Source organism: Mixophyes fleayi, chromosome 6 (assembly GCF_038048845.1).
Source record: "Mixophyes fleayi isolate aMixFle1 chromosome 6, aMixFle1.hap1, whole genome shotgun sequence".
Taxonomy (NCBI): domain Eukaryota; kingdom Metazoa; phylum Chordata; class Amphibia; order Anura; family Limnodynastidae; genus Mixophyes; species Mixophyes fleayi.
In genome coordinates, this window is record NC_134407.1 from 217721230 (window position 1) to 217747570 (window position 26341).

The window sequence follows — 26341 nt, forward strand, 5'->3', positions numbered from 1 at the left end:
ACCAACCATCTACTTAACCCCCATCTCCTCCCTTTTGCTCGTCCTCCCTTCTCTCCTCTTGCCTCAACTTGCTCCTCTTGTGCCCGGTCTGTTTACCCTCCCTTAGGATGTAAGCTCGTATGAGCAGGGCCCCCTCCCCTCCTGTCTCCATACTTGTTCTCCCGCTCCGTCTTTACTGCATATGACTGGCCGGAGTTTCTGAAGTATTGGTACTTTTTGTTCATTGTTTTGTATGGTTTCACCCTGTATAGTCTACTGTTAGTACTGTGTGCGGCGCTGCAGATACCTTGTGGCGCCTAACAAATAAATGATAATAATATGTCCTATGACTGTATATCAGTCCGCTTTGACCACTGTTTGTATCTATTTATATATATTTATGGTATAGAACTATATAGGAGTTTGTGGAGAAATGATGCAGCAAATGTGGTGTAATAGAGTACCACAGGTATTGTTGGAGCATATAGTCAATGACGTTATGCAGATAAACCATGTGCTCTCAAATTCATCATCATCATCATTTATTTATATAGCGCCACTAATTCTGCAGCGCTGTCCAGAGGATGCACTCAAATTATGTTGTGATATGTAGTATGTAACACAGGATAGTCGTAGTTGTATGAATGAGTTATAATTAATTCTCACACACAAACAGTACTTTAAGTTATAAAACAGTCAAATAATATGTTATTTCCATCTATACTGATAGAGTAAAAGAAACATAGTAAGGTATTGTATTATTTATGCTTACTATACTGTTTTATATTATGTGTAAGACTGTTATAATGAGGGTATGTTGATGAGCATATAAAATATCTTAAATGAAGTTAGATATTGCGTGCAGTTTTTCTTGATAATAAGTATACGCTTATGATACAAATATTGCGCCTGTGAATTTGGAGCAGAAAAGGAATTGTATTTTGTGGGTTAAACTGGAAACTACTTTTGTGAGTTTAGATATAAATAAGTTATTAAATGGTCATTAACATATTTGCCTCACTATTATAGTGCTATAAGAAAAGAAAACGTGCCCTTTAACAGGAGGGCAACGCTCTTTGAGCCACCGCATTAGTGGTAACCAGCCAAGACTATGGCACTGGTGCGGACTAGTCCTTTACAGGAGAAGCCAAGTTGTTTGGTTTGTTTTGTATTGGAATTTGGGTTTAATAAATGAATGACTTTCACAATGTGAAAAGGAATGTCTGTGATCACTGTCCTCTTGTCTTGCAAAGACTCCATATCAGGGGCCTGTCTGAACCCAGCTCACACACTGGGCCCAACAGTTGTTGGCATTTATTGGGACTATTACTGGATTGGCCCTGTAACGTGGTGCTCCTAAATGAGTACCCTAAGTTGCCAATTACCGGTGCAAAACAGCAACACTGATTTGCAAAGTTATCGTTACCAGATGCAACATAGTAGCACTTGAAGAGAACAGTACACTAAAATTGTGATACGCTAGATGTCAAGTTGTTACATCTTCAGTTAAAGCGAATAGTACTAAACAAAGCAATGATATCTGAGACGTTTGGCAGGTGTGAGTGGTTTATGTAAAGTCCAGACTGTTAACAACATGGCTAACAAGTTCTGAACGACTTTTAAAACATTTCCCACATTCTGAGCATGAATACTTTTTTTCTTCTGTATGACTTCTCTCATGAACAACAAGATCTGACTTAGCTCTAAACCGCTTCCCACACTCAGAGCATGAATATGGTCTCTCTCGTGCATGAATCATCTGATGTCTAATAATGCTCGATTTTACAGTAAAACATTTCCCACATTTAGGGCATGAATATGGTTTCTCTCCATTGTGAGTTCTCTGATGTCTAACAAGATTTTTGTTACTCACAAAATATTTCCCACACTCAGTGCAAGAATATGGTTTATCTTCTGCATGACATCTTTGATGTACAACAAGTTCTGAATAACACCCAAATCTTTTATCACAGTCAGAGCAGGGCCATAATTTGTTTTCAATGTAATTGTTTTTTTCTTTTCCTTGCTTGTCTTCATAGCTGAACCGGTTATTAAAACATGTTTCACCATTGGCAGAAGATCCTGATTCCTCTTCATTATGACGTGATGTATATTGTGTATGATCAGCGTGTGGGATATTTCCTTCTTCACATAAGACTGATTCCTCCTTAATATATGTAGATGTATATTGTTTATGATCTTTAGGTATATTAGTATCAGGGTGTGGGACATTTCCTTCATTATATGAGACCAATTCCTCCTTAATATGAGTAGATGTATATTGTGTATGATCTGTGGAGTTTCCTCCTTCACATAAGACTGATTCCTCCTTAATATGAGTAGATGTATATGGTGTATGATCTGTGGGTGTAAAAATGTCGCTGTCTGTGGAGTTTCCTCCTTCACGCAAGACCGATTCTTCCTTAATATGAGTAGATGTATATTGTGTATGATCTGTGTGTGTATAAATGTCGCTTTCTGTGAGGTCTCCTCCTTCACACAAGACCGATTCCTCCTTAATATGAGTAGATGTATACAGTGTATGATCTGTGGGTGTAGAAATGTCGCTGTCTGTGAGGTTTCCTCCATCACATTCAGCAGATTCCTCTTTAATATGAGTAGATGTATATTGTGTATGATCTGGGGAGTTTCCTCCTTCATGCGAGACTGATTCCTCCTTAATATGAGTAGATGTATACAGTGTATGATCTGTGGGTGTAGAAATGTCGGTGTCTGTGAGGTTTCTTCCATCATGTGAGATAGATTCCTCCTTAATATGAGTAGATGTATACGGTGGATGATCTGTGGGTGTATAAATGTCAGTGTCTGTGAGGTTTCTTCCATCATGTGAGATAGATTCCTCCTTAATATGAGTAGATGTATACGGTGGATGATCTGTGGGTGTATAGATATCAGTGTCTGTGAGGTTTCCTCTCTCACATTCGGCAGATTCCTCTTTAATATGAGTAGATATATATTGTGTATCATCTGGGGAGTTTCCTCCTTCACGCGAGACCGTTTCCTCCTTAATATGAGTAGACGTATATTGTTTATAATCTGAGGGTGTATAAATGTCAGTGTCTGAGAGGTTTCCTCTCTCACATTCGGCAGATTCCTCCTTAATATCAGTAGATGTATATTGTGTGTGATCTGGGGAGTTTCCTCCTTCACGCGAGACCGATTCCTCCTTAATATGAGTAGATGTATATGGTGTATGATCTGTGGGTGTATAAATATCTGTGTGTTGGAGATGTTCTTCTTCACATGAGACAAATTCCTCCTTAATAAGAGCAGATGGATCTTTATGAAATTCTGTTGGGGGAAAATGTATGGTGGTTAGGTTTATAAAATATCATTTTATCCTAGCATAGGTCTCAATCCTACTGTCTATCCATATGTACCATTATTTTGGGATATTAGTTTTGACAACAAATGTCTGAAAAATCCCAACAAAGGGTTTTAAAAAGCTCAAAATTTGATTGCCAGTCATGGTGCCACCACACCAGCATTCAGGGTCCTTCTACACTCTCCATCTTCTACACTCTCCATCTTCTACACTCTCCATCAACGCTTTAGCAAGATCCCCTCCACCATGACCGCCCTACTCCTACACAGAAACCTGATGTTCTTCTGCAGAATAAGAGCAACACATCCGCTTCCTGTGTCATCATCACCGCTGACAGAGGTGGTATCATGGAGTTATAGAGGATACCAGGGAAATGCTTCTCTAAACAGGCTGAAGTTACCTCTCGTCTCCGACAAGACTACAAATAGCCGTGATGATAAAATACTAAGCGACGGCACTGCTACTATACAATAGATAAGGTGTGGGGTAGCTGGGGGAATCAGAACTGCCAGAAATGAGTTTGGAAGGACCCTTAATACTTAAGGTAAACCCTGATTTGGGTGGTGTAATGGTACAGACATTAAAGGCACAGCATGTCAAAAGGATGGATGGATAGATAGACAGCTGGGGCCTGATTCATTAAGGAAATTAAATTAAGAAGTTTCTTATTTAAGTCTCCTGGACAAAACCATGTTACAATGCAAGGGGTGAAAATTAGTTTTCTGTTTTGCACATAAGTTAAATACTGACTGTTTTTTCATGTAGCACACAAATATCAACTTTAAAATTCAGTGTACAAATAAGCTATCAAGTATTTGTGTGCTACATGAAAAAACACTCAGTATTTAACTTTTGTGCAAAACAGAAAACTAATTTTCACCCCTTGCATTGTAACATGGTTTTGTCCAGGAGACTTAAATAAGAAACTTCTTAATTTAAGTTTCTTAATGAATCAGGCCCCTGTTGTATATATTTAATGTGCATTTACAATGTAAAAAAAAACCACTGTAAACATGTAACAATTTATTATACACATAGTAATAGCTTCTTCTATATACATAGACAGGAGTGTGATTAAGCCTCCTCTTACCCAGTGATGTGAGCGGCCGGTGATTCTCCATCATCACATCCTTGTACAGATCCTTGTGTCCCTCTAAAGATTCCCATTCCTGCATGAAGAAATAGACAGTGACATCCTCACACCTTATAGGAACCTGACACACACAATGATACAGTCATCACCCAGACACATCCCCTGGTGTTACTGTATAATGTCCCATTCCCAGCAGTCACCTCTCCAGTCACCAGAATGATCGTGTTGGCGAGTTCTAGAATCTTGTGGTCATTCTTTCTCTCATGAATCATCAGAGACTGAGGTGGAGGCACCGTGATGGGGTCTGGGTCCTGCTCAATCCTCCTGACACGGATGCAGGGTCTGAGAGTCTCAGAGTCACTGGATGTCTTCTCCAGGGCTGTGTAATGCTGTGTATTGAAAGAGATTATTATTGCTGTGTACACATTGGACTTTCTATATTAGCGCCTCTGGTAATGAATAGAATATTAGGGAAGTGACTACTACGTTCTCCTCTCCAGTCAGGTCTCTGTTTATCACTAGAGATGAGGGATTTCACTGCATTCCCATAATTCCTCTCCAGTTAGGATACAATATTATTAATAGACATAAGTAATGTCATTGTGACATTCCCAGAATTCCTCATTTCTCCAGTCAGCAGGTAGATGATCTCCAGGGTGAGATTTAATAACAGATCAGTCCTTTGATTACGGACCTTGTGTACTCTTAATGTGTAGGATCTCTACAGGATTGTTACCTAATAGTCACTTCTTCTGTAACTTTGTATACTTCTCACAGCTTAATCACCGTAAACATGAGTGTGTCCCCAGTAAATTAAAATGCTACATTTAAATCAGCATTTCCACATAGGCTTATTTTTTTTTTTTATAAATAGCAAGTTTTAAGCATGCATATGATTTTGTTTTGCTGTCCTTATACAGATCATTATCTCCATTGAAAATCACTCAGGCGGTTACATAATATGGCTGCCAATCAGTCACACAGGCTCACATCTCTCAGCATGACATGTGAGAGCAGATTGGGGGTGGGTCGACCTTACAATACACAGTGCAGACAGAGCTCATAGGGGCGTTTGAAAACCTCTCAGCTAACTACATCATGTGACTGTGGTTGCTATGTTACTCCACGACACTGCAGAATTATAAAATCATTAATAGCAGCCTGAAGTAACAAATAAAGGTAAATACCAACAATCTTCTTACAGCCTGCTGCTGTCATATTACAAAAAAAAAAAAAAAAAAAAAAAAAAAAGCACCACCTCATTAACTGCCTCATGGGATTGTTGCTTTAAGACAGTGATGGCTAACCTGTGACACTCCAGGTGTTGTGAAACTACAAGCCCCAGCATGCTTTGCCAGTAGATAACTAGCTGATAGCTGGTAAAGCATGCTGGGGCTTGTAGTTTCACAACACCTGGAGTGTCACAGGTTAGCCATCAATGCTTTAAGAGCAGGTATTTTTTTCGTTTTCATATACAACAAGCCAAATGTAGATGTTTTGCATAAGAAAAAAAACTTGGTGTCTCTTTTCTGCTGCCAAATTCTATGTGAGGGAAATATTAATGCCTCCTACAAGAACAGATTTTTTAGTCACATAAAATGTAACAGGAAGGATAACTCAGTACTGATGGATAGGATAAGTGGGACTGTGGATGATCTAATTAATAAATGCTGTGCTCCTCATATAATACAGTGATTCTTGGTGAAGGAACATGGGGTCCTCACTATACCTGACACTAATGTAATGCACAGAGGAAAATACATTAATAAGATAAACCTCCGGTTCTTGGTTCCCTACACACCACCAGCCAATCATCTTGCTGGAGCTGACAATGTGATGGAGAGGTGGAGCCTGTCACACTGTCAGCTCACTACCTTATGACACACTATTATGTCCTGCAGATGTCTACACCAAACACTACACCAAGATTCTACTGAGTGGTTACACACAGAGCTTCCATTGTATAATTATAATACTGGGGGTAGATTTATTAAAGCTTCTAAAAATGAGAAGTGGGGGTGTTGCTCCCCGGGCCCCACACAATGGCAGGGCTGCTGCACAGTTGGTGAGATCCTCACACAATATGGGGAGGAGGACAGGGGCGGTACATGTAATGTTCCGCTGTTGTCCTTGTCCAATAGGCTGCCGGAGAAAACAGGTGACAGTTCCCTGTGGCGGGGTCTACCCTGTGCTGCATAGGGAGCTGCTTTCACCAGAGAAAGGGCTTTTCCCCTGTTCATAAATAGACCCCGGAGATGGAAGATTTGGAGACGCCCAGACACTGACATTCTCTGTGAGTCTCTATTGTGTAAAACAAGAAGCCCTGACAGACAGTCTAAGCTCAGTGAGCTCAGCCCTTTGTTACATGAACTGTTTGTGTTCTTCACACACAAATATCCCCAGCTCCTCCCACCTGTCATCATTTGTTTACAAGAAATATATTTGAACTCTATTATGTATCTTATAGTTTGCAGGAGCTGCTGTAATAACATGTCACCAGAGTCTGCTCCACCTGTAATATAATAACAGGTCACCAGAGACTGCTCCACCTGTATTATAATAACATGTCACCAGAGTCTGCTCCACATTTATAATAATAATAATAATAATAATAATAATCCCCAACAGGGCTGCTTCAGCTGCATTATAATAACAACTAGTTAAAAGCCCATCAAATAAGAGTAAGATCACATTGGACTTTGTAGGCGTTGATGTGATATTACCTTTGTCCTGTTCGCTCTTCGATTGTTTTCTCTGTGACGGGCAATTTGCTGAGGAGTCATATTTGCATGGCGATGACGTTCACGTTCGCGCTCCCTTTGGTCGTCACTCATAGTTTGTCGTCGAACTTTATCCCGCTCCGCCCTTCGTCTTTTTGCTGCTTCTTGCTGTCGTGTTACTTCCACGGCAGACATTTGCTTTTTAGGTGGCATCACAGTTGCACTTTGTTGCTCAAATTAATTAGTATATTCCTATTCATTTAACACTGAGTGCAAATAAAATGAATGGATAGAAAATAGAGTCACTTTGGAATCACAAAGGTCGATCTAAATGGTAACTGGCACACAAAAAAACTAAATAAAGCAAACAAAATAATCAGAAGAAATTAGGAACATCCAGTCAGTAGGAATAGTCACGTACAGTCGTACACAAGAGTCATTTGTAAATATTTCACCAAATTTGTGTGTTGTGTGGTGTGTGTGTATATATATATATATATATAAATATAAAGGTGAGGCGTAGCATATTATATATATATATATATATATATATATATATATATATATATATATATATATATATATATAATGCAATCCGGTATATAACACACATAATCCAGTAGCAAACAATAACAGTCCAAATGTAAAATAATAACAATAAGAGTCTGCTCCACCTGTATACAAATAACAAAAAATCACCTGCTTGGAAGCACAACAATATATCATCTCTCAGTTCCTGCTGCTGAACGGACACCTGGCTGGTGAGTTGCTTATCAAACGGAAAACACTTCCTGTCTCAGAAACGCAGAGGGCAGAGATCAGGTGAAACGCACAGCCCAGAAGTCGGATGGAACGCACAGACCAGAAGTCGGATGGAACGCACAGCCCAGAAGTCGGATGGAACGCACAGCCCAGAAGTCGGATGGAACGCACAGCCCAGAAGTCGGATGGAACGCACAGACCAGAAGTCGGATGGAACGCACAGACCAGAAGTCGGATGGAACGCACAGACCAGAAGTCGGATGGAACGCACAGACCAGAAGTCGGGTGGAACGCACAGAACAGAAGTCGGATGGAACGCACAGACCAGAAGTCGGGTGGAACGCACAGACCAGAAGTCGGATGGAACGCACAGCCCAGAAGTCGGATGGAACGCACAGACCAGAAGTCGGGTGGAACGCACAGACCAGAGATCAGGTGGAACGCATAGACCAGAAGTCGGGTGTGCAACATCTTCCAGGTGAGAAGAGGCAGAGACTGACAGAGGGTAAGTACTACATAGCTATAGTATGAGATAATATATATATATATATATGTAAGATACATTAATTATGAAGTGGAGGATCTTAAAATATATAAAATAAACATTTGGCTTCTCGAATTTGAGTTAAAAATGGAGAGGATTTTTCTAAATACAATTTTATATACATTCTATTCTTCTCCCTAAAGTTCCAGTAACAGAGATCCTGTGCACCCTGCAAGATTACTGCCGAATCTCCCTCCTCTCAGACAGAAGAAAGGATAAATACCTAATAAAGGAGGCATTCAATGGGGAAATTTATAAATAAGCAACATAGATGAATAATATATATATATATATATATATATATATACATATATATATATATATATATATATATATATTCAAATCTGTCCAAGAATTGCTCTCTTTATTAGTTATTTCTTCATTTATCCTCTCAACTGTCTGAGGGAAGAGAGATTCTATAGCAATCTTGCCGTGCGCACAGAAGTCTCCACTACTGTAATGTTAGTGGGGGGGATGAAGGTATAACAATAAAAAAATATATATATTTTCTGCTGGCAACTCAAATTTAACTAGACAAATGTTTATTTTATATTTCAAAGATACAAATTAATTTTTGTGTGTGAATTTAGTGTAAAAAAACATTTCTGCCGCAAACCCTACAGATAGAGGTTTTTGAATTCATCTTCTGTGACACAAACACAAGACTTCAACTTTTTTTTTTTTTACCTGACCTGGTGCTCTTACATCACTACACGCCGCAACTTCAATCACGTAACAGAGACGTAATGGGTCATATCTTAACCTTCACAGGATCGGTGCTAGCTCAGTTCTGGAAAAACCCAGTCCCCAAACCTTTGTCTAAAATTATCTCCACATCAATCTCCCCCCCCTGATCTGATAGCGGCAATGATTGATTAATATACTGAGCACCGAGCCTCACCACTTCCTTATTCTATTACATAAATCAGTGTCTCTTTATTTTTCCTTGTATTACTGTTTATCCCTAAATTTGCGACGTGTGTAAATGTTACTAGTATGTTTTCTTTATTCATGTTTTCTTTTCTCCTTTTTATACTATTGTATTAATAAAACTTTATTGAGTAAGAAAAAAAACAAACCATTCCTGCCAACAGGAGCAGCCATTGAGGGTAAAGCAAGGTCAGCAATGACATCACATTCGGAATCCTGCAAGAGACAGTAGAGTTTTGTGGTCAATGTTTGTCTTGGTTGCCCGGTAACCAGTGACATCATAGTGCATGGAATGTTGGTAAACACTAAATGCTGGGCCATACTGCACCTAGTGTCATTTCTTCCCAGTCCTGTATAGGTGACAGAGGCAAAGAGTCCAAGCTCTGTACAAGCAGCAGACATTGATGACCTTCAAAGTGTTACAGGTAAGGAAAATGAGAGAACATTGTAAGATATTGTCTCCCATAGCAAACATCAGGGTGTCACAGGATGGACATTAACTCTTATGTTCTTGTGTGAGATTACAATGATTGTCAGACAACAATAATCAGTCTTCTCCCCAGACAATTTTGACAGTCGGGTGGTAGTAAGAAGTAGCCGGGTGGGGGTAGTAGTAATACTTTGTAATAATATTGAAAAATGTTGGCGCTTATTGCCCACACCTGCCAGGACTGGTCAGACTGTTGGTCAGTGGTCTAACACACACCGATGACTGTAGTGCCCACATTGTTTGTCCTATTAGAACTATTAGAGTTTTACTAGAATAGGACTATTGTGGGCTCCAAGAGCCAGGTGGCAAGTAAAAACAGCCGGGTGGAGCACCCAGGAAATAGGTGCTGGGGAGAACACTGAATAATTGTCAAAAGGATAATACAAATGTTTATTATAAAAGATTAGTATAAAATCAATAGGCACTTAGCTGCGAAATACTATATGATTGCAGAGAACTGTCTTGATCTGAGGAGCCCGTTGCTTGATAGCACTCAGTGAATTCAGGATAATTTACTGGACACAGCCTTCTGATTGTTCTTGTCTATTTGGATGTTGTCTCTCTTATACTATGAACCCAACCCTTCTTATCCCCCTGAGACTAGTTAAAACCAGTTCTTTGCTGGACATATAACACTGATCATTATATATCTACTGTCTACAAAACAGGGGGGCTTGGATGAGTCAAAATCCTATGAACCCTTTTCATCACACAGGTGTATTTGATTATTTAGGGTAGTGGGTGGTTACCAATTATAAGAGGGGAAATAATTAATATTGTTCTTATAGAAGGAGGCAGTGTGGATGATCCTCTTATGGGGTGTGGAGGAGGAGACAAGGTGTGTGATCATGTGGGGTGGGAAGGAGGGTATAAGGTTCCCATGTGAGTGTGGGAGGTTCCGTGTAGAGTGCAAGGTGTAAATCTGGGTGGTCTCAGTGGGGTGAGTGGGGGTGGCAAGGTGAGTGTTCCCTATAGGGAAAGAAGGTTGAATGGTCTCCCTGATTACATGAGAGGGGAAACTTCATAGTGGGTGATCAACATGGAGATGGGAGAATTCATGGGGTGTGAGGTGTGTGGTGATGGTAGGAGGGCTGGGTGGGGGGTTGTCATCATGGGGTGTGAGGTATGTGGTGATGGTAGGAGCGCTGGGTGGGCGGTTCTCATTATGAGGTGTGTGGTGATGGTAGGAGCGCTGGGTGGGCGGTTCTCATTATGAGGTGTGTGGTGATGGTAGGAGGGCTGGGTGGGGGGTTCTCATCATGGGGTGTGAGGTGTGTGGTGATGGTAGGAGGGCTGGGTGGGGGGCTCTTATCATGGGGTGTGTGGTGATGGTAGGAGGGCTGGGTGGGGGGTTCTCATCATGGGGTGTGAGGTGATGGTAGGAGGGCTGGGTGGGGGGTTCTCATCATGGTGTGTGAGGTGTGTGGTGATGGTAGGAGGGCTGGGTGGGGGGTTCTCATCATGGGGTGTGTGGTGATGGTAGGAGGGCTGTGTGGGGGGTTCTCATCATGGGGTGTGAGGAGTGGTGATGGTAGGAGGGCTGGGTGGGGGGTTCTCATCATGGAGTGTGTGGTGATGGTAGGAGGGCTGGTCGGGGGGTTCTCATCATGGGGTGTGAGGTGTGTGGTGATGGTAGGACGACTGGGTGGGAGGTTCTCATCATGGGGTGTGAGGTGTGTGGTGATGGTAGGAGGGCTGGGTGGGGGGTTCTCATCATGGAGTGTGTGGTGATGGTAGGAGGGCTGGGTGGGGGGTTCTCATCATGGGGTGTGAGGAGTGTGGTGATGGTAGAACGGCTGGGTGGGGGGTTCTCATCATGAGGTGTGAGGTGTGTGGTGATGGTAGGACGACTGGGTGGGAGGTTCTCATCATGGGGTGTGAGGAGTGTGGTAATGGTAGGAGGGCTGGGTGGGGGGTTCTCATCATGGAGTGTGTGGTGATGGTAGGAGGGCTGGGTGGGGGGTTCTCATCATGGGGTGTGAGGTGTGTGGTGATGGTAGAACGGCTGGGTGGGGGGTTCTCATCATGAGGTGTGAGGTGTGTGGTGATGGTAGGAGGACTGGGTGGGTGGTTCTCATCATGGGGTGTGTGGTGATGGTAGGAGGGCTGTGTAGGGGGTTCTCATCATGGGGTGTGAGGAGTGTGGTGATGGTAGGAGGGCTGGGTGGGGGGTTCTCATCATGGGGTGTGAGGTGTGTGGTGATGGTAGGAGGGCTGGGTGGGGGGTTCTCATCATGGGGTGTGAGGAGTATGGTGATGGTAGGAGGGCTGGGTGGGGGGTTCTCATCATGGGGTGTGAGGTGTGTGGTGATGGTAGGAGGGCTTTGGAATCACAAAGGTCGATCTAAATGGTAACTGGCACACAAAAAAACCTAAATAAAGCAAACAAAATAATCAGAAGAGGGCTGGGTGGGGGGTTCTCATAATGGGGTGTGAGGTGTGTGGTGATGGTAGGAGGGCTGGGTGGGGGGGTTCTCATCATGGGGTGTGAGGTGTGTGGTGATGGTATTAGGGCTGGCTCGGTTTCCCAACATAGTGGGATGATTGATGTGTTTTGGTGGAAGTTGGGTGGGGTGAGTTGTGCCTGTGACTTAACCCTGAAATTTTAGATATAATGCTCTCTTATTTTCCTTTCCTGCAACATTTTGTTGGCTAACAACGTCTGCTGCTTGTACAGAGCTCGGACTCTCTACAGACCTTGCTTTGCTTTATGATTGTTCCTTGTTGACAGGAATGTTTTTTTCCCCCTGCAATATTTATTGACACTAAATTCACAGACAAAAACTGATTTTTGTCTTTGACATATAGGGGGGAATTCAATTGGCAGTGATGTTCCTCTGAACATTGCGGCTGTGCATTTTCTATCTTGTTGAGTTGAGTTGAAAATTATTTTAAAATGACCTTTCTGTTCCTTCCCCTTAAGCTACAGTAGCATAGACTGTTATTCTGTGCACACTGCAGCAAAGCTGCAGAAAACTCCCCTTAAGGAGTTAAAAATGAAAGAATAAACAATTAACTGAAGCAATTCTTGGACAAATGTGGAAACACACTATGGAGGTCAATACAATGGACACACGTGCTCAAAATCTATGTAGGAAAAGCTAATTAAAAATCTTACTCATCATCATCATCACCATTTATTTATATAGCGCCACTAATTCCGCAGCGCTGTACAGAGAACTCATTCACATCAGTACCTGCCCCTTTGGGGTTTACAGTCTAAATCCCCTAACACACACACACACACACACACACACAGACCGAGAGAGACTAAGGGCAATTTAAATGCCAATTAACCTACTCTTTGGAGTGTGGGAGGAAACCGGAGCACCCGGAGGAAACCCATGCAAACACGGGGAGAACATACAAACTCCACACAGATAAGGCCATGGTCGGAAATCAAACTCATGAAGCCAGTGCTGTAAGGCAGAAGTGCTAACCACTTGTGCCAGATGCATTTCTAGATAGTGTAGCCTTTGCGCCAGGTCTGGTGCCCATCAAGTACTCGCACCCACCTCTCACAATAGCACGCCATATATCTGAATAAAGACCGCTCACAGCAAGTACGTGATACTTCCTTGTGTATACGACACTTCCACACATTACCCGTGTGTATGATTTGTGTGCAGCGAGGTTACCATTAACAAGTAACGCTTGTAAACACACTTGTGGTTTTTTTTAATTAATGTTTAATTGTGTTTGTGACATGTGTACTGCAAATTTATCATAAATATCTAACTCTATAAACACAATATTGTGAGCTTTTTATGTTAAAGTAATGTGAAAGAAACCCCCTAAGATTTACTAAACAATCAAACTAATAACAAATAAATGAACTGGGAACGTAAAAAATATATATATATAATTTGGTGCAGTATAAATTATCAGTATAATAAGTTGAGGGGACGGAGCTGAGACATTGTAACAATAAATGAAACAACCTCTCTCTACTCACTATAAGTCCAGGTAAGCAGTGAATGTAAACCTGGGGAGTATATGACATACGACCAGGGCTGAGAGGTCGGAGGCAATTTTGGGTGGAGTCGGTATAAATGTTCTGACTACACCTATAAAATACAAACTTATAGTATTATATATCAGTGATCACATTAACGCTTGTACAGGCGTCTATGACTCATTACTCCCAGGCACTTCTCCAGATCAGTCTTATGCGTCTCTGAACACATGTGCCTGGTCATTATCTTGCAGATAAGAAACGCTAAATGGCAGGAGGAGAAACCAATAAAGTGTTGTTGACAAATAGAAAGAATAAGACAAAGACCAGCGCAGCATTGGTTGTTCACTGTTTGGAGAACAATAAAGTTTTGTTCAAAACAAGAGGGGAAAATCTTTATCTTCTTGGTGAAGTAACGTTGAATTGATGCAACAGGTCGGTGAGGTGTCATGTTTCTATGAAGGGAAAATTGGAAGAATGTGTTAGTAGGCAACTAAACAAGTTTCAGCACAGAGGCATAAACCAGTCGCAGATCATGCAAAATGATTCATGTATTATTTAGTAATGACCCACTGTGTATTAAGTCATCATATCCAGGTGTTCCTAAATGTTACTACAACCCAATTCCAGGAGTTCTAAATACCGCTTACTTTTCATTTAGTCCTGTCCATATGTGGCCACTTAAAAAAAAAAAAAATTCCAGTGCCAATTTAAGTTCCCAATCCGCCCCTGATATTGGTGGTGGTACAGGGGATAGGTCATATATGAGGAGTACTGTAATAATGATGGTGGTGGTACAGGGGATAGGTCATAGATGAGTACTGTATTAATAGTGGTGGTGGTACAGGGGATAGGTCATAGATGAGGAATACTGTAATAATGGTGGTGGTGGTACAGGGGATAGGTCATATATGAGGAGTACTGTAATAATGATGGTGGTGGTACTGGGGATAGGTCATAGATGAGTACTGTATTAATAGTGGTGGTGGTACAGGGGATAGGTCATAGATGAGGAATACTGTAATAATGGTGGTGGTGGTACAGGGGATAGGTCATAGATGAGGAATACTGTAATAATGTTGGAGGTGGTACAGGGGATAGGTCATAGATGAGGAGTACTGTAATAATTATGGTGGTGGTACAGGGGATAGGTCATAGATGAGGAGTACTGTAATAATGTTGGTGGTGGTGGTATAGGGGATAGGTCATAGATGAGGAGTACTGTAATAATGGTGGTGGTACAGGTGATAGGTCATAGATGAGGAATACTGTAATAATGGTGGTGGTGGTACAGGGGATAGGTCATAGATGAAGAGTACTGTAATAATGGTGGTGGTGGTACAGGGGATAGGTCATAGATGAGGAATACTGTAATAATGGTGGTGGTGGTACAGGGGATAGGTCATAGATGAGAGGTGTACTGTAATAATGTTGGTGGTGGTACAGGGGATAGGTCATAGATGAGGAATACTGTAATAATGTTGGTGGTGGTACAGGGGATAGGTCATAGATGAGGGTACTGTAATAATGTTGGTGGTGGTACAGGGGATAGGTCATAGATGAGGGTACTGTAATAATGTTGGTGGTGGTACAGGGGATAGGTCATAGATGAGGAGTACTGTAATAATGGTGGTGGTACAGGTGATAGGTCATAGATGAAGAATACTGTAATAATGGTGGTGGTGGTACAGGGGATAGGTCATAGATGAGGAATACTGTAATAATGTTGGAGGTGGTACAGGGGATAGGTCATAGTTGAGGAGTACTGTAATAATTATGGTGGTGGTACAGGGGATAGGTCATAGATGAGGAGTACTGTAATAATGGTGGGGTGGTACAGGGCATATGTCATAGATGAGGAATACTGTAATAATGGTGGTGGTGGTGGTATAGGGGATAGGTCATAGATGAGGAATACTGTAATAATGTTGGTGGTGGTGGTATAGGGGATAGGTCATAGATGAGGGTACTGTAATAATGTTGGTGGTGGTACAGGGGATAGGTCATAGATGAGGAGTACTGTAATAATGGTGGTGGTACAGGTGATAGGTCATAGATGAGGAATACTGTAATAATGGTGGTGGTGGTACAGGGGATAGGTCATAGATGAGGAATACTGTAATAATGTTGGAGGTGGTACAGGGGATAGGTCATAGATGAGGAGTACTGTAATAATTATGGTGGTGGTACAGGGGATAGGTCATAGATGAGGAGTACTGTAATAATGTTGGTGGTGGTGGTATAGGGGATAGGTCATAGATGAGGGTACTGTAATAATGTTGGTGGTGGTACAGGGGATAGGTCATAGATGAGGAGTACTGTAATAATGGTGGTGGTACAGGTGATAGGTCATAGATGAGGAATACTGTAATAATGGTGGTGGTGGTACAGGGGATAGGTCATAGATGAGGAATACTGTAATAATGTTGGAGGTGGTACAGGGGATAGGTCATAGATGAGGAGTACTGTAATAATGATGGTGGTGGTACAGGGGATAGGTCATAGTTGAGGAGTACTGTAATAATTATGGTGGTGGTACAGGGGATAGGTCATAGATGAGGAGTACTGTAATAATGGTGGGGTGGTACAGGGCATATGTCATAGATGAGGAATACTGTAATAATGGTGGTGGTACAGGGGATAGGTCATAGATGAGGAGTAGTAATGATGTTGGCGGTGGTACAGGGGATAGGTCATAGATGAGGAGTACTGTAATAATGTTGGTGGTGGTACAGGGGATAGGTCATAGATGAGGAGTACTGTAATAATGTTGGTGGTGGTACAGGGGATAGGTCATAGATGAGTACTGTAATAATGGTGGTGGTGGTACAGGGATAGGTCATAGATGAGGAATACTGTAATAATGTTGGTGGTGGTACAGGGGATAGGTCATAGATGAGGAATGCTGTAATACTGTTGGTGGTGGTACAGGGGATAGGTCATAGATGAGGAGTACTGTAATAATGTTGGTGGTGGTACAGGGGATAGGTCATAGATGAGGAGTACTGTAATAATGTTGGTGGTGGTACAGGGGATAGGTCATAGATGAGGAATGCTGTAATAATGTTGGTGGTGGTACATGGGATAGGTCATAGATGAGGAGTAGTAATAATGTTGGTGGTGGTACAGAGGATAGGTCATAGATGAGGAGTACTGTAATAATGTTGGTGGTACAGGGGATAGGTCATAGATGAGGAATGCTGTAATAATGTTGGTGGTACAGGGGATAGGTCATAGATGAGGAATGCTGTAATAATGTTGGTGGTGGTACAGGGGATAGGTCATAGATGAGGAGTAGTAATAATGTTGGTGGTGGTACAGGGGATAGGTCATAGATGAGGAGTACTGTAATAATGTTGGTGGTACAGGGGATAAGTCATAGATGAGGAATGCTGTAATAATGTTGGTGGTGGTACAGGGGATAGGTCATAGATGAGGAGTAGTAATAATGTTGGTGGTGGTACAGAGGATAGGTCATAGATGAAGAATGCTGTAATAATGTTGGTGGTGGTACAGGGGATAGGTCATAGATGAGGAGTAGTAATAATGTTGGTGGTGGTACAGAGGATAGGTTATAGATGAGGAGTAGTAATAATGTTGGTGGTGGTACAGAGGATAGGTCATAGATGAGGAATACTGTAATAATGTTGGTGGTACAGGGGATAGGTCATAGATGAGGAGTAGTAATAATGTTGGTGGTGGTACAGAGGATAGGTCATAGATGAGGAATACTGTAATAATGTTGGTGGTACAGGAGATAGGTCATAGATGAGGAGTAGTAATAATGTTGGTGGTGGTACAGAGGATAGGTCATAGATGAGGAGTAGTAATAATGTTGGTGGTGGTACAGAGGATAGGTCATAGATGAGGGTACTGTAATAATGTTGGTGGTACAGGGGATAGGTCATAGATGAGGAATACTCTGTCATATATTCTCCAGTAACTAATAAGTAAGTAATCAATTACTTATTGGCAGAAGTGGTCTCTACATTTCTATTGAGGAAATAAATTACTCCTCATCATTTTAAAGACTATTTCTGTCCATAGAAGAGTTTGGCACAATGTATATATTATGTGACTATAATTACCCCATCCTGCTGTCATAGTTTACATTTATTATACTTTCTCATGACCTAATCTACTATTAAAACCTTAATTAATTAATGTATTACATAAATATAATTACCCTAAGGTTTGAATTGTAGTCTAGATATAATACATGTCAAATATGACAACAGCAGTACCTACTTCACCACTTGTCTGACCTCTGTCTTGTGCACATGGCCAACCCTTAAGTGACACTAAGCGAAGGTCAGTGGACACAGGTGAATTAGAAGAGTTGCTTCATCACCCATTTACACTGACTTAAAAATGACCAACTGAGGACTTAACTCCAGACATTTACTTGGAGGTTGGAGGAACCCAGCCCTTCTAGTAAATCATTGTGTGTGTCAGGTTCCTATAAGGTGTGAGGACGTCACTGTCTATTTCTCCATGCAGGATTGGGAGTATTTAGAAGGACACAAGGGCCTCTACAAGGACGTGATGATGGAGAGTCACCGGCCTCTCACATCACTGGGTAAGAGGAGACTTTCATTTTTAAGAATGGAGAGAGCAGTGATGAGGACCACCTAGATACACATGTGTGTTTCCTACAGATGGATCCAGTAACAGAAATACCCCAGAGAGATGTCCCCGTCCACTTTCTTCCAAGGATTGTACAGAGGAAAATCACAGTATCCCACAGGAGCATCAGGTAGATGGAATTTAAGGTTTTGCAATATAGCAAAGTGACTTTTCACTATATCATCTGTAGAGCAGCTGTGTGGGTCTTATACACTGATATTCTACTGTTTTATGAAATCAGTCATTATTAAAGGGTTATTTGGGTTATTTAGGGTGAAGACCTTGCGGATATTAAGAAGGAAGATATAGATGGAGAAGATACATATGTAAAGGGTGATCAGCAGTGTAAGGAGGAGGAAATACCTACAGATATCTGTACAGGTGAGTAATACACACTTATTACAGCAAACGGTCACATATTTTCCTCGTGCAGTCACTACAATAATCTCTTATTCTACACCCTCCTCCGTCAGTGCAAACAGATGAGTCAGCAGTCATCAGTCCCTATTAGACTCCTGTTCTCCTCCTCACATCATATCATTGTGCTACCAGCCCAGAGTTCTGACCAGTCTCCTCACCACACTCTCCGATGATTCTCATACATAATTCTCCCTGTGCACTTCCATGTGTCACATTATCCATGATCGGACCCTGTAATCATTACATTATTTTCATTTTATGTAAAGCAAGCTATATACTAGCACTATAACTGTGTACAATTCAGCGCAGTTAACAGGATTTATTCAGATCATGGGCAAAGCTATTTTGGAGAAACAACAACATACTGCCCAAGAAGACAATCCTGTTCAACAGGATATTGGTGAATTCTTCTAAAACTCCAAGTGGAGGCTTCTCACCAGCAGACCTAGATGGAACAAGAGAAGCTAACACAGTCCTCAGCTTCAAAATCTCCCCTACCAATGGCCTTGATGTTGTCTGCTGATAATTCATAGGTCTCAGAGGAAGATATCTGGATTTAATTGTGTTCACTTCTTGCCAAGAAAATCAATCTTTCATAAACAGGGTATTAATGCTCACAAAATTGAAAATTCTGCACTTGGAAGTGATCAGCATGAGGTTTCATGGGGTAAAGGGGACTTTTGAAGATGTTATCCCCTCTTTTCATAAAACAGTAGAGTTATAAATAATTTCCATCCACACTACACATCCACATTCTGAAGACTTGGACACTGACACAGATACAGTCATGGCCAAAAGTGTTGAGAATGACACAAATATTGGTTTTCACAAAGTTTGTTGCCTCAGTGTTTTTAGATCTTTTTGTTAGATGTTGCTATGGTATACTAAAGTAAAATTACAAGCATTTCATAAGTGTGAAAGGCTTTTATTGACAATTACTTTAAGTTTATGTAAAGAGTCAATATTTGCAGCGTTGACCCTTCTTTTTGAAGACCTCTGCAATTCGCTCTGGCATGCTGTCAGTCAGCTTCTGGACCACATACTGACTGATAGCTGCCCATTCTTACCTTTTCAGTGCTTGTAGTTTGTCAGAATTTGTGGGTTTTTGTTTGTCCACCCACCTCTTGAGGATTTACCACAAGTTCTCAATGGGATTAAGGTCTGGGGAGTTTCCTGGCCATGGACCCAAAATTTAGATGTTTTGATCCCCGAGCCACCTAGTTATCACTTTTGCCTTATGGGAAAGTGCTCCATCATATTGGAAAAGGCATTGTTCGTAACCAAACTGTTCTTGGATTGTTGGGAGAAGTTGTTTTGGAGGATGTTTGGTACCATTCTTTATTCATGGCTGTGTTCTTAGGCAAAATTACCTACCCTGGGCCTCAAAGCTATCCAACGATTTCTCAGTTTCTGCAGACAGTTTATTCAGGAATACACCACAGTAGCTACTACCATCATTTCTCTCACTCGTTCAGGGGCGAATGTTAAGAATTGGACCGCAGCCGCATTTGAACCATTCAATTCCCTCAAGCTGGAATTGTCCTCAAACAACCTGACACTACCATGCCTTTTTTCTTGCAAGTTGATGACTCTTATGTTGGGGTAGGAGCCGTACTTTCTGAGAAATCTTCTTTGGGGCAGTTACATCCTTGCGGTTTCTTTGCTCATACATTCCATCCAGCGGAAAGGAATTATACAGTTGGAAATAAGAAACTGTCACTCACCGGACGGTGAGTGCTACTTCTCGTGTGTTTAGGAACCGTGGCCGTCCACCATCCTGAGGGTCTGCGCATGTGCAGCCCTTTTAAACCTTCAGTATCTGTTCCTTTTAGTTAATTGGCTGATCAGGCAACACTCCCTATTTAAAGCACCTGAGTTCCATACCTCGTTGCCTGATCTTGGGAGTCTCATTCCCCATGAGCCTCTGAAGGTGTTCCTGTGTTTCCTCGTGTATTCAGCTCCTGCTGATTCCTGTTGTTCGTTTGTGGTTTCCAAACCACTTCAACTCTCCTGTGTTCATCGTGACTGCACCAGCTGATTCCTATCCGCTGCCTCCGTGCTTCTACAGTATCCTGTTCACTTCAACTCTCCCGTGTTCATCGTGACTGCACCAGCTGATTCCTATCCGCTGCCTCCGTGCTTCTACAGTATCCTGTTCACTTCAACTCTCCCGTGTTCATCGTGACTGCACCAGCTGATTCCTATCCGCTGCCTCCGTGCTTCTACAGTATCCTGTTCATTTCAACTCTCCCATGTTCATCGTGACTGCACCAGCTGATTCCTATCCGCTGCCTCTGTGGCTCTACAGTATCCTGCTCACTTCAACTCTCCCGTGTTCATCGTGACTGCACCAGCTGATTCCTATCCGCTGCCTCCGTGTTTCTTCAGAGTCCTGTTCACTTCAACTCTCCCGTGTTCATCGTGACTGCACCAGCTGATTCCTATCCGCTGCCTCCGTGCTTCTACAGTATCCTGTTCATTTCAACTCTCCCGTGTTCATCGTGACTGCACCAGCTGATTCCTATCTGCTGCCTCTGTGCCTCTACAGTATCCTGCTCACTTCAACTCTCCCGTGTTCATCGTGACTGCACCAGCTGATTCCTATCCGCTGCCTCCGTGTTTCTTCAGAGTCCTGTTCATTTCAACTCTCCCGTGTTCATCGTGACTGCACCAGCTGATTCCTATCTGCTGCCTCTACAGTATCCTGCTCACTTCAACTCTCCCGTGTTCATCGTGACTGCACCAGCTGATTCTTATCCGCTGCCTCCGTGTTTCTTCAGAGTCCTGTTCATCGCAATTCTCCAGTGTTCATCGTATCTGCAGCCAGCCGATCCGCTGTCTCCGTGCTTCCACAGTGTTCCTGCTTATGTCAACTCGCCTGTCTGCATCGGGTCAACGCTTCGCTGCTTTCATCTCAGCTATTGGCTCAGACCGCCTCAACTCTCCTGTGTTCTCCAGGTGTCCAGTTCTATATACTACTGCTTCCTGAGTATTGTTTAATCTTTGCTGGTCTACCTACTGTGCGCTGCACCTACTTGGTTACCGCTTCCACCCTCCAGTGGTTTCTCGTCCTGCCGGCCTCCAGCCGTTCAGGTTTTCCCTGCACGTCTCTCTGACAGCCTGCTCTCCTGAACCACGGTATGCATACTTCTCATTGACTGTGCTGGTGTATTGCATATCTAGCTGGACTGAGTTTGTTCTCCTCCGGAGTTCCCTATCCACTGAGACTATTGCCATAATTTGACTGTGTTTCCTTTTAGCTGGATAGTTCTTGTGACTTTGTATATTTGTGCAGTGCTGCTCAGTTATTATTATATTGTGGATATCATCGTGGGATCAAGTTCAGTGTGCCCGTGTATACTCTGCATTGCATTCATCTCCTCGTGCTCCTCCTCACATATATATTTCAGTGGTACAACTTGCTAGTGGCAGACCACTGTCGCCTGTTTCCTGTGTCACCAGTTTCCAGTATCCTTTCACATAGCAGTGGTACAACTTGCTAACGCAGACCACTGACTCCCCTGATACCTTCACCTGGATTCCAGTCCTTCACCCAGACAGCGGTACAACTTGCTATACGCAGACCGCTGACTCTCATCACCTCCTCGTTACTCCTGGACATTCCTCCTCACTATAGCAGTGGTACAACTTGCTATACGCAGACCACTGACTACCCTCATGTTTCCTTGTCCATCCAGTTCCTCGTGTACAGTTATCTACCTATTACCAGTGCTGCTAGTCATAGACTTTCCTCGAGCATTCTCTTACCATCTGCTGTCTCCTGTTCCGTGATCACCCCACTACCAGAGTACCATAATACCAACTATACTGCTCTGGTAAGTCTATCATCTGGTGATACCTGGGTAAAGACTCCTAGTGCCCGTGACAGAAACTTCTAGTAAGTAAACTTGCCCTGGCTGAATGGAGATACATTGTTGAAGGTTCCCGCTTTCCCGTAACCATCTTTACTAATCATAAAAATCTGCTGTATCGTCAATCTGTTCAAAGTTTGAATCCTCACCCAGCCCGCTGGTCTCTGTTTTTCTCTTGATTTGATCTTCATATTACCTTTTAGACCAAGGGACAAGAGCAAGAAAACTGACGCTCCTCTACCTCTGTGGCCCTTCCTCTGACGATTCCATCCTGCAGGAACTTCGTTCCACTCAAATTTTGGAAAACAGTTCTACAATGGGTACATTCATCTCACTTCTATAGGCATGCCGGTACTCGAAAAACCCTGGAGCCCATATTAAGGAATTCTTGGTGGCCAACTCTTTGTCTGGATGTGAGGGAATTTGTTTCTGCCTGGTCAACCTGTGCTCAACACAAGATCCCTCATCAATCAAGCTTAGGTTGTCTTCTTCCATTGCCCATTCCTGTGAGACCATGGTCACACATTGCCATGGACTACATCACTGATCTGCCTCCCAGTAACAAATGTAACACTATCTAGGTATCTGTGAATCGTTTCTCTAAAATGGCCCATTTCATTCCACTAATTGGTTTACTTTCTGCCTCAACTCTTGATAAAATCTTTATCATCTTTTTAATCTTCCATCTTCATGGTTGTCCTCAAGAGATTGTTTCGGACCGTGGCATTCAATTTATTTCTGAAATTTGGAGATCACTCTGTAAATGTATTAATATCCACCTCAACTTCTCCTCTGCCTACCATCCCAAAATGAATGTTCAAACTGAGACACTAAATTAAGATTTGGAGACTTCCATCAGACTCTACATTCCTCCAGTCAAAAAAAAATTGAAGAACCTACTCCCGTGGACAGATTTTTCACATAACAACCTTTTTGAGTCCTCCTCTTCTACTCCATTCTTCACTGTGTATGGGAGAACTCTAGTTTCAAAATTTTCTTTCTTTTTTCCTTATACTCTTTGTATCAGGATTTCTCTATTATTTGGTCTAACGTAATTAAAATTCTCAAGAAATCTCAATCTCAAGAAATCCTCCAAACACTACAATTTTTTCCCTGCACTAAAAGAGGAGACAAAGTCTGGCTTTAAACTAGGAACATATGTTTAAAAGTTCCATGTATGTATGTTTGCACCCAAGTACATTGGACCCTTCAAAATCCTTCAAGTAGTGGTTTTCAAGTTGAAGTTACCATCTTCAATTCACATCTCCAATAACTTCCATTTGTCTTTACTGAAGGGACTCATTATAAATTGTTTATCCACAGTGTCTTCTCCTCCATCTGTAATCAACACTCAGCAAGGGGACAAATTTGAAGTCAAGAAGATTCTCAGTTCCAGATGTTCCTGAGGAGAAGATTCATTACTTGGTTGATTGGAAACATTTTGGTCCTTAAGAACGATCTTGGGTTGACTCCTGTGATACTCAATATAATAACAAACACTGTGTAGGGTGTTCGGTGCCCACCTTTAAGAGGGGGGTTACTGTCATGCGTCAGAGCCTCCGACTGTGGTGCGTAAAGCGGGCCTCCTTCATCGGGTCTCCTCCAGGTGCTGATGGGTCCTCCATCTTCCGATGGCAGCCACCAGCTTAGATTTGGGTCTGCGCAGTATGCTTTATCCTATTCAGTCATTGTCTGATTGTTGTTCATGCCCCTCATCCTCCAGACTATATAAAGCACTTGTTCTAGCAAAAGGGTGCCAAATCTTCAAGTCCTGTAGCCTGTTAAACTGCTGGATTATTTGGCTCCTCTGAATTCCACTGGTAACCAGTATCCGCGCCTATCCTTCAGATCCTGGTAACCAAATCACATGCTACTCAGCTAATCCTGGTATCTGGTATCCATTCTTATTCAGCAGATCCTGGTGTCCAGCACTATATGCGTCTCAGCTGATCCTGGTATCCTGGAATCCTGTATTCTTTATTATTCAGCAGATCCTGGTATCCTGCGCAGTATGCTTCTTAGCTAATCCTGGTAACCTGCTATCCTGTTTCCGTTCCTATTGCATGTGACCATACCCATGATCCTCAGTGTGTCATAGCACATATGAGATTACTCATGATTCTCCCTGTACACTACCATATGTAACATTACCCATTATATTCCTTGTATAATAATACCGGAATATTTTATATCTATATGCCTATATTCTGCTGTACTAAAGCTAGGTATCAGGTGATTCCCTTCACTCTAAGATCACACAGACCCCTTCACTCTAAATTCACACAAAGTCCACCTTCTTGTACACACAGGTCTATAATCACACACTTGTCATTGCACAACAGCTCCCTTCAATTCTTTGTGCTTGAATGCTATGTAGTATTGCTCATCTCATTTGTCTCTGTATCCTGCTCTGCCCTTATGTTTTTTATGCTTTTTTTGCTGTTGCCCGTCTGTGTCCTGCTCCATTCTTCTACTCTGTCCTGATGTTCTCCTCTGCTCTATGCAGTGGCGGGCTGGGCCGGGAGGCAGGGGAGCAGTTGTTCCCCGGGCCGGAAGTAAAAGCCTATTTTGTACAGGGGCTGGCCCAAGTCTATTACTTTGTGACTGGTCCCTCCTCTGGGACCAGCCACCTTCCATCATTGGCGCCGATCCAAGGCTCCTCCCCCTCTCCAATCCCTCCCCTTGTGTGGCCTAGCATATGTCTCTGTGTCACATGGGACGTGTACCACGTGACAGGTGCCGTCCCATGCGTGAAGATCAGCGCGCGCGGACGGAACAGGTAAGTGGTGTGTGTGCTGTCAATGTGGTGTGTGTGCTGTCAATGTAGGGTGTGTGTGTGTGCTGGCAATGTAGGGTGTGTGTGTGTGCTGGCAATGTAGTGTGTGTGTGTGTGTGTGTGTGTGTTCTGTCCATACAGTGTGTGTGAGGTGTGCATATAGTGTGTGTATGTGGGGGGAGCATTTCATTATAATGTGTGAGGGAAGGGGGGTCTTAATTTAATTTGGGAGGTAGGCTATTTAATAGGGGAGTGCATGAGGGGGCTAGTTATTTAATGGGTGCTATTTTATTTGTGGAGTGGTGGTGGGGCAATTTAAATTATTGGTGAGGCTGTTTGGAGGGAGAGAAATAGGTTTATATATTAAATGTGTTTGCTATTTAATGTGAGGGTTGGTTGGAGAGAATTAGATCTATTTAGCAAATGAGAATATTATTAGTTTAAGGTTAGGGCTGGAGGGAGGCCTAATTATAAAACATGGGTGCTATTAATTTAACACCGTCACTGTTTGGAGTTTTCTAAATTTTATGTACCCATTTTTCCTAATAGGGCATCTAACATTCCAGGATCCAGATAAACAGCAAATGAGTTAAGAAAACAGCACTTACAAAACCAGCACTCGCAAGTGGTGAAAGTGACAAGAACAGGTAGAAGAGAGCAGGATAGTCTGCCAACTGTCCTGCATCTGATGGGACAGTCCTGAATTTGGGTGACTGTCTCACTTAGGACAGTTGGGAGGTATGTCCTGATTCACACTGTACTACTTGTGAAGGCAGAACTCTGTACACCTAACAGTAGTGCACACAGTATTGCCTGTGTATTTATCTA

General features: G+C 42.4%; 2 protein-coding genes across 3 annotated transcripts in view; one reads left to right on the plus strand and one right to left on the minus strand.

The window, feature by feature from the left end:
• Positions 1–26341, plus strand: part of LOC142095489 (uncharacterized) — a 120896-nt gene that overhangs the window by 61291 nt on the left and 33264 nt on the right. Inside the window, exons 20-23 of the mRNA XM_075178434.1 lie at positions 7939–8425; positions 18281–18398; positions 18478–18575; positions 18718–18826. Coding sequence (XP_075034535.1) covers positions 7939–8425; positions 18281–18398; positions 18478–18575; positions 18718–18826 — 812 coding nt within the window. The remainder of the gene's footprint in view (positions 1–7938; positions 8426–18280; positions 18399–18477; positions 18576–18717; positions 18827–26341) is intronic.
• On the minus strand, positions 789–7930 carry LOC142159805 (uncharacterized). 2 transcript variants are annotated; one of them, XM_075214551.1, is made up of 5 exons: positions 7838–7930; positions 7142–7404; positions 4619–4807; positions 4416–4494; positions 789–3291 (listed from the first exon to the last, which is right to left on the minus strand). In XM_075214551.1, the coding sequence occupies exons 2-5, from the start codon at positions 7349–7351 to the stop codon at positions 1547–1549; spliced, it is 2223 nt and encodes a 740-aa protein (XP_075070652.1). In that variant the 5' UTR covers positions 7352–7404; positions 7838–7930; the 3' UTR covers positions 789–1546. The 2 variants fall into 2 exon arrangements, with proteins under 2 accessions (XP_075070652.1, XP_075070653.1); XM_075214552.1 differs by having other exon boundaries at positions 7813–7910.

What these genes read in the sequence shown, in the direction of transcription:
- LOC142159805 (XM_075214551.1), bottom strand. Translation starts at nt 7,351, where the DNA reads ATGCCACCTAAAAAGCAAATGTCTGCCGTGGAAGTAACACGACAGCAA. An exon ending in GAAGAGCGAACAGGACAAAG is followed by an intron (nt 4,808 to 7,141) that starts GTAATATCACAT and finishes TTCAATACACAG; the next exon opens with CATTACACAGCCCTGGAGAA. An exon ending in TCATTCTGGTGACTGGAGAG is followed by an intron (nt 4,495 to 4,618) that starts GTGACTGCTGGG and finishes TTCTTCATGCAG; the next exon opens with GAATGGGAATCTTTAGAGGG.